Source organism: Bombus huntii, chromosome 13 (genome assembly GCF_024542735.1).
Source record: "Bombus huntii isolate Logan2020A chromosome 13, iyBomHunt1.1, whole genome shotgun sequence".
In the NCBI taxonomy this organism is placed as follows: Eukaryota; Metazoa; Arthropoda; class Insecta; order Hymenoptera; family Apidae; genus Bombus; species Bombus huntii.
The window spans coordinates 10,073,844-10,088,611 of NC_066250.1; the positions used below are offsets into that span (position 1 = coordinate 10,073,844).

The following is a 14,768-nucleotide window of genomic DNA, read 5'->3' on the forward strand; positions in this document are numbered from 1 at the left end:
TTAGTTTAGCTCGATGACATATCTTCCTCCATTTACCGTAATGTTAGTCTATACTTGCTACCGTGTATATTTCATCTTAGAATTTGATCCGAGAACATCCAACTGCTAATCAGGGCTGAAAATCGACAAGGGGGAGGACGACTTGTTTAACGATTTATAATAAACGATACCGAGTTCCAACTTGTTCGATACACTCCGTTAATCAACAACAAAATTGATACACATTTCGCCACTGATACACAGTTGCGCAGAGAAATTTTCATTAAGAATCGCAATCTTCGCGTTCTCATTCCTTCGACGACAAGGTATATACACGTAGCATGCGCCATTCTTCGTTGACGACGCGAAGGTCGCACAATTTCCAAGTTTTCTCGATGTTTGTGGGAACTCAAAACTTCTCACGTTGAGACTAGATACAAACGGGCCGTGAGGATCTCTTGCAACGCACGAACTACATGATGGGAAGCGTCTGATTACTGCCGTCTGGATTCCCTGGCGGCGGATCATCGATATCGATCCGGATTCCAGCCGTTTTACATATCGCAATTTTCAACTCGTTCTAAACGTCTTATCCACTTGTTGTTGCGTTAATTTCATTGCGACTGTGTGTGCTCTTATTTCGTCACATTTAACATTCACCTGCTATCAATATGCATCGACGTGTGTAACATTTGCTACGAGCATTGCTACGTGAAAGAATGTCGTATCTTATTTTTATTTCTTTCGGCGTAAATATGATTAACATAGGTAGGCTGGGAAATTTTCTGCATATTTGTAGACAAACTGCTCTTCGCTTTCAGTATGCTAATATAAGATTCTGGTTTGGAAGGAACGAAGGAAAAAGTGAACACCTTTTTTCATAAATATCAGAATACTTATAAAAACATATGTATACTTGGAAAATCGTCACAAAATTATTAAAATTTCTGAGCATTATTATCTCATTCGAGACGTTAGACTTAAAGAATACATATTTAACATTATGATACTAATCAATTTAATATGATAAAGTTACTACATTTTCTCTTATCTGTCACGTCTTTCGATTACAAATTTGACCAATTTTGATATTCATACCATTTTTGAATTTATTGGCATCTGATTCCATGTATACTAAAAACAATTTTACACCACAGATTCGAATTTTGTGAAAATTTTTTGTAGTGTTTTATCTGATTCATGTTCAACTTTTTCGACAAGCTTTAGGCTAGAAAATTAAGGAGGTCAAATTAAGGAGGTCATCTATTATACTTTTCTATATTACTGCAATTTCAGAGACAGGTCCAACAAAGTTTCGCTATGTATTGTTGAATAATGAATTCATTCTCATACGCATTCGGGAGAACGTTATAAAAATTATGTGAATAATGTAAAAGTACGTGTTTGGATCTTGTGGTGAAATTTTTTAATTCTATACTAATAAAGACATAAATTCACTAGATAAGTTTCATACATATAAAAATCGTAATTGCTTAATGTGTTCTTTCAAGAAGACGCGAATAAGATACGGTAATAAAGAAAGACGTGGTATTCTATTTTATTGCACTGGTTCGTCGCCTCAAGGGTTAATAATTCAAACGTAATGTTAATTTAGGATCGCGTTTAAATTTAAAATTAAATTGAATTTCCTGTGTAGCTTGAAATTAACAATGCACCATCCTATCAAGTATTAATAATACTCTATCTCCAAGTACCGGTTTTCGTGACAATGTTAAGATTTATGGATTTAAAAACCAATTGGTCAAAGCCTACATAACTCACGAACTAACGTAAACGATCCAATACGTTCGTGACCACAGACCGGAGACACACAGACCTACATCGGTGGTTGGTGGGGCTATCGACGAGCATTTTGGGGTGTGGGTTTTCGTGGAACAGCAGTAAAGCCAGTCGAGGTCGGGCGAGACCGCAGATTTATGCGTAGTAAAGGCTGGCTAGCCGGTCTTGCTCTTCTTCATCCCCTTTTTTCCCTCCAGGATCGCGCTCGCGCGAGCCAGGCCACGCGAAGAAGGACATTAGCGTTGCTTTCGTCGGTACTTACGAACAGTTACCGCGTAGCATCGTAAATTATTGCCCACGCCCCGAAACTTTCAGTCGTACTCGGACTTTTCGACTGGAACAATCGTTTCCAGCCCACGTGGTTTTGGTTGAAAGAGAAGAAAAAAAGAGATATTCAAAGATCGTTCGTGAAGCAGAGAAGGCTAAAAGCGCGTATAAAAATCGTTCTTCCATGCGTTCTATCTGTATTATCGTAGCCGTATGCTATATATGTATATATAATTAGCAGGTTAATTATAAGTTAAACGGGTTTTGAATAATTAGTGCAACTGATTGATGGCGTTCTTTTGCCATAACGTAAAGATACAGCCCAGTTTTTACCGCTTTTTTTTATTTCGAATCTTGTGAGAAGTGGTAATTTCCTTCGAGCGTTTTTGTGTTCTTAGGGTTAATTTATGGGTGCAGCTCAGAAGCACTAGCGTTTATTGATTTTCATTTTGGATCCTGCTTTAATTTGGTTCTTCGTTCAACGTTTCGTTGAAGCGCGTTAAGAATTATAGATATTCAAAGATAATTTATATAAAAGTGATTAAAGGTATTTTAGCACGGAGATATAGTTGATCGATATTTAAACATTGATCGGTATATGTACGTTTTCTTCCTATTTAAATGACATTTGACTATGTCTTTGTCTTAATGTCAAAGAGCGTAACTTTCGCTATAGGAGTTATATAATGATGATAATTACAATTGCGTATTAGATACACTTGCCCAGTTTGCGGTTAGAAATTACTGCTTAATTAGTTTCAACATCGGCTATCGTAATTAGTCGTGTGAATATTCATACCTCAGGCGTATGATGCAGGTACCGTGTTTATATAAAGAAATTTCTGTTTACCACGTATGTTACTACTTCTACCTATCTGTTAATAATAATTAGTCTACGAACTTTTATGCAATTTCATATTTTTATTAATATAAATAAATTAAATCTTAATTAAATCTTACAACAAGTAGTTCATTTTGAATATTTTTTACATTTTTACACATGGATGGCTTCCTAGTCAAATATTGTACGTCGACTTTTATCGTTTTCGAGAGAAACGATTCTAAAAATGCAATGGTACTTAATAAATAAATATATCTTTCTTGAATTGTATTCTTGCCAATAGCTATTGTAAAATTGCAAATTGATCCTTTTTGGCGATTTAAAAATACAAAGACGGATCACAGATTTTGAAAATATTTCTACATAAACTATATACGATAGATAAAAATATCATTTTTCGCAAATCTATGGAGCAGATATAAAAATGATTTTTATATAGCATAAAGAAACAGGCAAGTACTATTTCTGGCATATAAAATAAACAGTTACGTTTAACAAAAGGCGGACAAAAGGTACAATGTCTGTGATATTATATACGATTTGCACACTTTTGTATTTTTAAGTTTCTCACAACTACATAAAAATTCACAATCTAACAATAAACACACCGAAATACTCGATCTCCCTAAACCATTCACCCTTGAATCACACCGAACAAACGTTACAATTTCGAGAACGATGTACCGTCTGGCGAGCCAGCGCGGCTGCGGCACGATAAAATCTTCATAAGGTCCGACTGTTCGTTATCGTTTTCGTCGATTAATCGGGCAAAGTCCCAGCGAAATCCTTACCAGGTATTACGACAAGGTTCCCGTGGCCCGTTAACAAAAGATCGAAGGGGGTGAACGAGGAGAAACGACAGAGTACAAGGTAAACAAAGAAGGAAACGAAGAGAAGAAAGAAGCAACGTGGTTGCTGGTCCACGTGGGATCAGCGGCGATCGTTAAAGAAATATCGACATCGTATGCGCCTCCTTGCGAGCGGTCCACGTCGAATACGCCGGAATAGTATCTGTAATGCGATCGCTTTGGCACTGTATGGCGATAGCATCATTAACCCTCCGTGCGGCGAACGCTGAATAAGATCTTGTTATGCGATATCCGACCGTGGAGGGATAGCGGTCGCCCTCTCGCTGCACAATACTCGCTAATTAAACGACCGGTCGGCCCGCCACCGCAGATACCAGAGCGCGATTGCTTTGTCTTGGTCCACGCGGGGCTACGCCACGCCACCGCGGCCCGAATTAATTGGCGGCGAGAAAATAAATAGGGAAGCGCGGCCGATTCTCGCGGACGCGACGCGACGTACCACGCAATCCACGCCGGCCTCGCAAAGTGCCTGCCTTTCGCGGAAGTTGCGAGAGTTTTGTGAAACGGCAGATGATCGTAACGGAGCTTTACTATACGTGATTTCTAGATTGCGGATATTTATATATTTATGGGAAATTTAAGGATGTACAAATTGCATGCGCAATGCACGCCATGTACGAACATGTACACATATAAAATATTCAAATTATGGTACTCGTTATACGTAACTACTTATTAAGCGAAGAATTTTCTGTATGTAAGTTCTGTTTCTTTAGTTCCGTCTATAAAGATTCGTAAATTTGCATGAACATTCGCGGTTTACATAGTGATTTCAGAAGGAGAGAATTCGGCTTCTTCGAGGTCTTTTATAGGTTCTTTCAACACGTTCACTGCTTACGACGCGTATTCGAATCAGCATATACATACATACTTTAGATTATGTATGATCTCGTCTTGAATGTGGTATGTGAATTGAAAATCCCGAAATTATGAAATGCATTTCATAATAGTTCGTATTCAACAGGTATGTAAAGTTTCACAATATAAAGACAGGTAAAAGTTTTATTAGCCTAAAGCATTGTACGAAATGAAAATCGGCTCCACGACAAACGTGTTAACGCTCGTGCTTGTGTGAGATGCAGCCAACCAATCATTTGTAACATATTTTTTGTAGTAATAAATAATCATATTCTCGTATTTGTAAAATCACTTGTCTTCCTTCCATTTCTAACCTTGTGTTTTGCACCATATAGTATAAAGAACGTAAGATATAACATTAGTATTGCAAGAAATATCTTATTATATAGCCTAGAAGCAATTCCGATAAAAAAATGGTGCATTTTTAACCGGTTGGATCGAATAACGTTGTATGTTAAGGGGCTAAATTATCTCGTATTAGGTGTGCATCATTGTCATCAAATTCACAGGTTAATAGATCCAAGTTGATACAATCCAAAATATTTAAAATTAATTCTACAATAAATGCTTTCAAAAATACTGTAGTAATCTGTGAATAGTGAAAAAAAGTAATGGAATGTTAGTTAAAAGTAACCACCAAATAACAAATTCAACCATGAAATAAGAAAACTTTTACAACTATATTTTATAAGTTAGAAATTCGCCGATAATGACTGCTACAATAAAATGAAATTGTAAAAGATATGTCTGCAGTGGAAGTCTAGGCTACGACTTTTCACTTGCCAATTCAGTAATATCGTTAGTCATTAAGAGTTCAAAATACCAAAACTCGCCACAACCATATAAAATCTGAAAAACACATCCTTTACTATCATACTTTAATTTACCTATCAACTTCATTTCACATTTCACGCACCCTAACAAATTACATTCTGTAAAATTACCTACAAGCATATACTCCTTTGCCCATCCATCATGCGGGTGATCTACCAAACAAAACATGGCGAACCATCCATCTTCCCCGTTTCTCTCCGCTATCACAATCCGGCAAAACTATTCGACTACCCTCCATCGCATCGTGCAGAACCAAAGCCAGAGAGATCGGATACGATTCGTTTCTTACGGCCACGCGATCGAAAGCCAGCTACACACCCGGTCGATCTCCGTGTTTCAACCTGCCAGTCTTTAAATTTCACGGTGAGCATCGACGTGCTAATCGCACGACAGTCCAAGGAGAACCTCCGGCGGAATGAAAACATTTCCAGTCGCGAGTGCCAGTCTGTCCAAGAATGGAGCCTTAACCGGCGATAAATCGTCATCCGATCGTGCTTGAAGCGCGCTTAATTGGCGGTATCGGCGACTGGTTCAGTCAAAGAGTTGTGAAAATCCGGCGTAACCTGTCGCCGGAAGACTGGACGCACGTGTCACTTCTTTTTTCATCCTTTTTCTTCGTCGTTGGCGAACCAATCGAGGAATCCCGGTTAGACAGAGCTCGTAGAACGACCGAGGGACGCAAGAACGAGCTTACGTTCTTACTTGGGAACGGGACAGCTTCTTCTTTTTACTTTTTTCTTTTTTATTTTTTCGTTCATCTTGTTGGTTCTCCAGGCTGTTTCAACAGGCGTGGTCGAGTAACTGACGAGCGCAAAACGTCCCTTGAATCGAAAAGTATCGTCCACAGACAGTATGATGCTGGTCTAACCTGTTGTCAGGAATGTTCCTTTTCTTACAATATCCACTGAATTTCTTCTCGCGTATTACTTCCTGATGTGAATGCATCGAGGGTGTTTGGAATTCGTGGAATTCATTCCAGTTACAATGTTAATTCGTTTCGTAGAGAAATTAGGTTCGAATCGATGAAATCATTATGTTTGGCAGGGACGATGTTAATTGGTCTGGAGCCCTATAATTATTGGAATATTTTACTAAATAATATAGCACGAATTTTTGTTTAAAATTCTTCATGGCTATCAGCAACAAATTCTTCGGGTCCTCAGAGTATTCAGTTTCTTCTAACTAAAAGAGTTTTATGAATAAAAAGCGTGACGGCATTACGTCTTGTTAAAATTTGGTATTGTACGAATCCATCTTCTAATATTATAATAAATAAATTTAAATAAATAGAAATAAAATAAAAATGAATAAAAGTAAATATCATAAAAATAAAATAAAAATAGAATAAAAATACTGAACATAATTAAAAATACATTAAATAAAACTAAAGTAAGAATATAAATTCTTCTATAAGCCAAACTACCAAAATACCATTTTAAATTCTCCACCAGCTAACCAGTTAAGTCTCTAAAAATTTCACGTTGCGCGGCCGAATATCCCCTCCATCCCTAGAGACGATCCATCATTTAAAATTAATGTGATTTTAAGACCAGACGACGATATCGATAACAAGATAATTAAAAATAGGTGCGGCTGGATTCTTCGTCAGCCTGATACATCCGTTCGTGACGACAAACAGGTGTGGCTGTCTCCAAAGATTGCGTAGGAACGTCACGCGGGTATATTTGAAAACAGGTGTTCGAGCATCGATAGAGAAAGGTGTGCTGGCACCATTAGATACGCGTGCGATCGTATATGTGCATATTACACAGTCCAGTTAATCCGACGCATTTAGGAGACTCGATGGCTCGATTATTTAAAGGTCATGGGTTGCTACTTGAACCGAGCCAATGACCTTGATGTATTATAATTATAATATATTATAGTATAGATTCATAGTATAGTATACATTTGTTAAATCTTAAATTTAAGAAAATCTACTATATATCTATCTTCTATATCGTTGAAACTAAATAAGAAAGTAAAGGAAGCTTGGTCTAGAGTAAGTAACGACAATATATCAGAAATTATATTTTTTATAGTCAGACGGAACAGTGAAACAAACGAAATATTGCATTGAAAAAAAAGATTCGTTGGTGATTTTGGTTTTGGAAAAGTGATTGGAAAGTAATTGATCAAATTTGCTAATTTCGAATTTTCGAAGAAATGTCATTTTCTGAATATTTTATTATGTTTGCTCGTGTGCGTGTGATTGCTTTAATACGTCGTGATATTAAAGAAATTGAACTTGTACAATTTGTGGATATTTCTTCCATCGATAATCTTGCAGCTTTCCATGATTCTTGCTAATTATTTACAACAATATAAAAACTGATTCACGAAAAAAAGCTACAAAATAAAGATGATACTTTTAGCCAATTCTGTATTACTCTGTCTGATCGAAAACATTTTGTCAACTGTTTCATGTAAATGTTATAACAACTAAAATGGTGTGCCAATACCTTTTGTAGCCACTGTACGTTCACAGCAATGTTTCAAAATGGCACCATATGTGAAAATGGTACTAAGATATGAAGTTAATTGAAAATTGTTGAAAGTCCAAAGAGAGATAGGATACGAATAAAATTGTTAATTAGAGAGATTGTAAAATTAGAGAAAGATTCTCTAAAGGATTCTTTGTATTAGCGTTGATTTCATATGACAATGGATTTTCTGTGGAAAAGAGTTCATGAGTTTTTTCGCTGATGACGACTCAGATATGATGAAATGTATGAAGACTGTGATTCCTTTAAGCTATTTACGTGGTCTGGAAAGTAACTACAATGGAATCTCGATAGTTTAATTAGCGATAAGTTAGTTAAGAAATGTAGAACAGGACCACTATTGTACCGGGATTAATGGATTAAAGAATTTATGAGGCATATTCGTTCAGAGAAAAAGTCATTTGTAAACCCAATAGAACGCGATGGATTTTTGAATACAAAACTAAAGTAATTACACGTAGGTGCGAGAGTCCTGATTATACAGAGATACTCCTTCGATCGCAATTTGTAATTATAATGGAAATTTCTAATTGTATACTATTTCATATGTCAGCTCTCCGATTCTTCTTCTTAAGTCTTCAATGATTGTTCGTCGTATTTAAAATGTCTAAAATATTCGAAATGACGATATCGTTCGTGAATTTCATCTGCATTACATTCGACTAATACTTTCGAATATTTATCTAGTGATTGCTCATCGTTCTAAAGAGAGATAGATACTGAAAAATAGCTCCAGCTTTGTAATCAGTAGGAAAGATATAAGAAATATGTATATAGACTTTCTTTATTTTCTAGCAAACCGCTCTTAGATGAAACGATTTAGAAGAAAATATTTGTCTTAAGGACAAATTTTTCCGCATTCGTATAAATTTTTACAAATATATAACGATATTGTGAAATATTGGCAACGTATTTCTCCACGTTAATTTGACAACTTAAGAAATCATTTTAAAATACAAAATATAAATTGATGAAGTTTTCCAAACCAAGCTAATCTAAACCTGTCGTGGATCGCTTACAATTCGACTCGTTTGAAAATTACATAAAATTAGAACTTGATAATTTTCAAGAAAATCGATTACTTTCCACCAAACCTTTCTTGTTCCATCAAAATCTACAAATTATGCAAGCCTAAAATGACACAACACGAAACATGCGACATTTTCTTAAATTGTACACTTGTACAATTAGGTACTTACCTAAAAGGAATTATTCGTCTATTGGACAAGAATTCGTAACGAGATAACGAATCCTCTATTGGATAACAATTTCACGATTTCGAACCTATCCGGAGAAATAAATCGTGGAAGATACTTTCCAACTACACGCGGTTAGAAAAAAAGAAAAAAGGAAAAACCGTCGTTAAAGCGGTGAATAAACACTTGACAGCCGTCCAGCGATGAACGTCGTGCCGCGCAAAAATCACGAGGTTGACTTTGCCTCGGTACGGAGGAGTCGATGAACATGTAAACGCAGCTGCAGGGCTTAAAGGTCCGTTCTCGAAGGCAAGCAGCAATTGACGATGCAATCGCGGGGGATGCAACGATCCGCGAACGGAGATCCTGATCGTAGCCTGTACTTAGGTCGCAGGACGAACGAATGCACCCTCGAGGACTCGCCATTGTGATAGTAATTGCCTTCACCTTCGATGGGACCAGAAACCGGATCACCACTCGTTCGATCCAGATCGAAGATCGTCGATCCTTCCTTGCTCGTCGCGTAAGGTCACCGAGAAAGATCTCTCACATTATCTCTTTCTTTCTTTTTCTTTGTGATTTGTTTCTTTCGTAGATTAAAGTTTGAAAACGTTGGAGAACCGTAACGATAGACATAATGATCTGCAATGTCGAGTGATCGATACGTGTAACATTAATCTCCTATCTTCTCTTTTTATTTTGAGGCACTTAATGTTTGTATATTTTATGTCTTTCTAACATGGAGTTTAAGAAATTTCAATTGTACAATTATTTATTAATTAATTATTAATTTTATTAATTATGTTAGGCTCGTTACACATTTCTATTGATTTTTTTGTTCTTTCTTTTAAATTTCGCAAGTTGTACAAGTAACCAATCTTTTTCTGCATTGCATCTATTCTAGAGTTTTCCCAAAATATGTACATACTCATTGTTTATAAGAAATTTTTTAATAACATGCACCAGTACTTTCTACACCTAATGTAACTGTGTTTGGAACTTTGTAAATTTTTGCGGAATTGTTTCGAAATAGGATAGAGAATCAGGATTACCATTTCAAAATGAGGAAAAAGAATTCCACGTTCTGGTACTTTATCGAAGGGTATAATTAAAAAGATAATAGAGGAAATGCCTGGGATATTATAGACTTACAAAACATGTATTATAAAGACTTCAACAACCACTAATAAAGCGATTAATGCATACAATAATAGAGTAACTAAAAGCGTAGTTTTCTTCTTTGAAAAAAGAAGAATCTGCCTTGTGAGATGCTCTACGCCCGAACTATTGAATTCCCCCAAAAAGAACATTTACTTTAATATATCCAGTCACAAAAGTATAAAAGAACTTATAATACTGTACAGTTCTACATTCAAGATACTTCACATTATCAAGGAATAGAAAACATTATCAAGGTAACCTTAGTATTTTAATTCTTCTGCTACGCTGGAAATAGTGATTAAAACAATATAAAGCAAATAAAACAAAGAACTTTGCTTTCCACAAATCGAATTCATTTACCATCGGTGGCTTATTCCACAAACATTGTATGTTCACATTTAGCGAAAGAATGAATATCTTTTTGGAAGAAACCGTTCTAAAGATTCTATGGCATTTTATAATTAAATAGACATGTATTTGTCTTTATCAATGCTACATAAAATTGTTTGTAAATTGTACGTTGATCGTTTTTAGCAACATAAAAAATACGACAAAGATGGATCATGGTTTCTGAAAATATCCGTACATATACTACGTACAGTATTATTCGCGCACATAAATGTGATTTTAATACAGAGTACAATAACTAAACGTTAGGACTAACTAAAAGTAAAAAACTATTCGTTACATATAAAATCTCAAATATCATAAAAACTAAATATACAATATCTGTTTAGCAAGCCATCGAAATAATCAAATTACACAAAAAGAAGTTAAAGGTACCGCGAAGCTCAATTCGTCATTTTAGTCAGCGGCTGCTTCAAACGGCTCAATCCTACCCGATTCGATCACTTTTTCCCGACGCGGCGTTTTTTCCAGATCGGTGTTTTTTCGGAGAGTTGCCGAAGGCGCAAGATAAATGGCCGCGCGGATATTCTGCCTGCGGCATGCAATCAGCTTGACACAATAGGTTCTTCTGTAAACCGGAACACGTCACAGCTAATGGTCCACCTTGAACCCGTTATCCTGAGGACTCCATTTGGGCTCCGATTGGGCCGTCGAGGAGGGAAAAGAAGAGGAAACAGGCGAAGATAGAAGGAGAGGAAAACAAAGAAAGAACAAAAAGGGAACCGTGTCGAGGTGTATCTATGCCGGTGTTTCAAGGGTGCAGCGAGATATGCGGTTGCAGGTTGCCGGCAAAGGTCGTCGGGAGGCTTCGAGGTGAGGAGTTCCCACACTTCGAGGCTGCCTCGAGCGCGGAGCGCTAGAAGCGCATGGGTCAGACGCCTGTGCGCGCCTCGAGCGACGATCATGATTCAAGTAATGTTACACGAGACGAATCCTCGCGATCCAACGTGTCTTTGGCAATACATATTGTGATTTTAGTGTCCGACACTTGAGGCGAAGCACTGAGATATAACAGATAAGAAAATATTCATGAAAGATTCGTGGTATTTGTAGATAAAGTAGCAAGTATTGAAATTTCCTCTTGTCAAAGGATAATTTTAATTTTGAAATTTATTGGATAGATCTAGAATCTGAAACTTGATGAGAAAACTAGATAAAAGAGAAGAACAGATAAAAAAGATACTTCACGAAAAATTCATGGATTTTACTGTACATAAAGAGGGAGTCACAGGGGTAGTTTTAATTTGGGAATCGATTGCAATTTGTTACTGATTGTTTTCTTTTCTTATCAATCGTGTATTATATTTTTGAAACAACCAGTAGGATACAGATACGTAATGTACGTAAGCACGTATACTCGAGAGATTTTCAATAGCCAATTGACATTAGATATATTATTTATCTTCCAATAGTTGATTGAATATTCGATAGTTTATTAAACGATCGATCGATTGGTTGAATAATATATATATACATACCTAAATGAACAGTATTCTGATAGGGTTCAAACAGCACTTATATATCCTAATCGATAATACACTGAGCGTAATAGCTAGCAATTTAGAAGTGTCTCTACTTTTCAGCCCTCTTCATTAAATCACGAAGTATGTACTCGTGGAAAGTACTACTCTTACAAATTCTTAAAGATACTGTTCATTCGAGAGAAGTCAAAGTACTCGATACGAAGTATTAGAAATATAAACGGATAAAAAAGAACAAGCAGACATACTAAGATAATAATAAGGAAAAAACATTTTGATTTATTCGATTCTTTATTAAAGTCAGTCAAAAGATAAAATGCTTTATTCTACTGATTCAAAATGATAGTTGAAGTGCAACGTGATAGCTACAAAATATATACGATGAAAACCACTCCAAGCGATCAAAAATAATAGAGCTTTTCAAAGAGCAACATAAAAGTGGTATGAAGATGAGGGAAACGATAAACTCATAATTCGCTAACAAATACATATATTAACGAGCATTAGATGCGAAATTAAATTTACACGAAAAAGAAGCCAAACGCAAAATCACATCTATATTTCATTTGCTAGCGGCTTCATCGTGCCTTAGTAAGTTGCACGTGCTATAGGACGAAGCTTGCTCGGAGAACGTAGAGTTTCCGACATAAAAACGTACTTTGCGTGTCCGGAAGTCGAGGAAAGGAGAACTGGTGCCTCGTGTAACAGCGTCTGAAAGTGGCTCCAGGCACGGCGCGTGCAGGACGTGATTGTGTCGCGGATTTCTTCTCTCTATCCGTTTCTTCATTCTCCGTATACAATTCTCTTCGTCTGCCACCACCTTCTCGCCGTTCATCCCCTACCACGCAGACCCGCGCCTTCTCGTCGTGCGGCTCCTTTTTGCTTCTCTTTCGCTTCTCCACGTTACGATAGAGCGGACGGCTCCCACCGCCTCCGCTCGACCGCGACTACACGACTACACAGCCTCGGCTCGTGCTGCTTTTGCTGCTCTTGCTATACCTAGCAGACTTCCATTGACGTAGGTAGCTGGGGTTTCGAAAAATACCTCCAGCTTCTGCCACTTTCTTCTCTATTTCCTTTTTTCAGGAAGTAGCTCCACCTTCTGTCACTTTCTTCTGCCTTTCCTGTTTTTCGAAAAATAACTCCGGCTTCTGTTACTTTCCACTCCCTTTTCCTTTCTCTGCCTAAACCGTACGGAGGTTTGATCTCTCTGAATGAAAAACTTGGAAAATGTTTACGTTCCTTCTCTATGATTTCGTTCTCATTGGCATGCTGATTTTTAGTTTTAAACAGATTCTAGGATGTGTTTCGATGTTGCTTCGTAATACAGCGTCGGATTTTTGTATGGTCTCTTTCCTTGGAAGTGGGAAGATGCTTCCTCGTAGTAGGATTATAGCTGCCTAGGATAAACGAGTAAATTTGAGTGGTGAGAGGTAAATTATGGAGTACTTAATTGTGATACAATTTATTCGATAATATCCAAATGTTAAGATAAAGAAGGCGAATACACGTTCGTGAGATAATCTATGTGAGGTAGAGAAAATTTAATTCGGTCCCATTTATTCGAACATTTTACCATGCAACCTTGTTGCTACTTATGCTCGTTGTTGTGCTCTACTGATCCAGAGTAAAGACAATCGGCAAAAGTTTCTTCTGTCTAGATTTAACATAAAACGATTTCGCAAATGTCACACAGGAACTCGTATAATTCTTCTTTAATAAAACATTTTTCACGAATGATTCCTATAAAACTTCCCAGAAGATCTAAACTCTGGCAAACGTCCACACTATAGGAACACAAGAAAATCCAGTCCCAGAGCTATTGAATCATATAAACCATAGAAACCGCGTCTATCCGACAGCATTTGCTCCATTTACAACTTTTTTCTCAAGAAAGTGTCTTCCCTTTGTCTAATGGATGGGAATCGCAAGAAACGTAGAAAATCCCACGAGTGCCGTTTTCAATCAGAACGCCAAAGCCACAGTAGTATCGGTTCACCGTGTAACGTCGGTGGAAATCGTGTCCGATCATTGGTGGCATTTCACGAGCGATTGCTTGGTAATCGTCATCGCGGTCGACGTGTCTTCTTATCGAGGGCCGGTGGATAGGCCACTTGACAAATCGGCTTGTTAAGGCCGGTAGTTACGCCAGTGTTCCTAGGCAAGGCGCGTGGCTGGAATGCGGCGCGACCGTGCTGTCGCGAGCGACTGAAACGCGCCGTGGCCAATAGGAAAAGGGAATTGAGAAGCTGGCTTTCCGGCTAGCTGGCGTCAAATCAAACGATTCTGCAGACGTGAAAATATCCCACTTTTTTTAAAATGTCGTTCCACTGCTTTTTTCCAGTAGAAACTTAGATCGTTGGATTGGGAAGCTGGCTCTCCGGTTAGCTGGCGTTCGATCAAACGATTCTGCAAACGTCCCGCTTTCTTTAACGCTAGTCTTACCAGTTCCGGTCAAACGACCGGTTTCAAATTATCCGATTAATCAGTTTCTCAATTTTTGTTAATATAAAAATTTACATACAGTTAGGTGAACAAAAGAAATAACAATGAATATATAATTTTAAATT

At 37.3% G+C, this 14,768-nt stretch overlaps 1 protein-coding gene across 7 annotated transcripts in view; it reads right to left on the reverse strand.

Annotated features, from left to right (window-relative positions):
* Nucleotides 1–14,768, reverse strand: part of LOC126872552 (uncharacterized) — a 433,925-nt gene that overhangs the window by 260,351 nt on the left and 158,806 nt on the right. Inside the window, exon 5 of one of the 7 annotated variants that reach the window (XM_050632640.1) lies at nt 981–2,113. The exons of the other annotated variants lie outside the window; for them this stretch is intronic. Within the exon in view, the coding sequence (XP_050488597.1) occupies nt 2,091–2,113 (23 nt within the window). The 3' untranslated portion in view covers nt 981–2,090. Of the gene's footprint in view, nt 1–980; nt 2,114–14,768 lie in introns of those variants that run through there. 7 annotated transcript variants of the gene reach the window in all.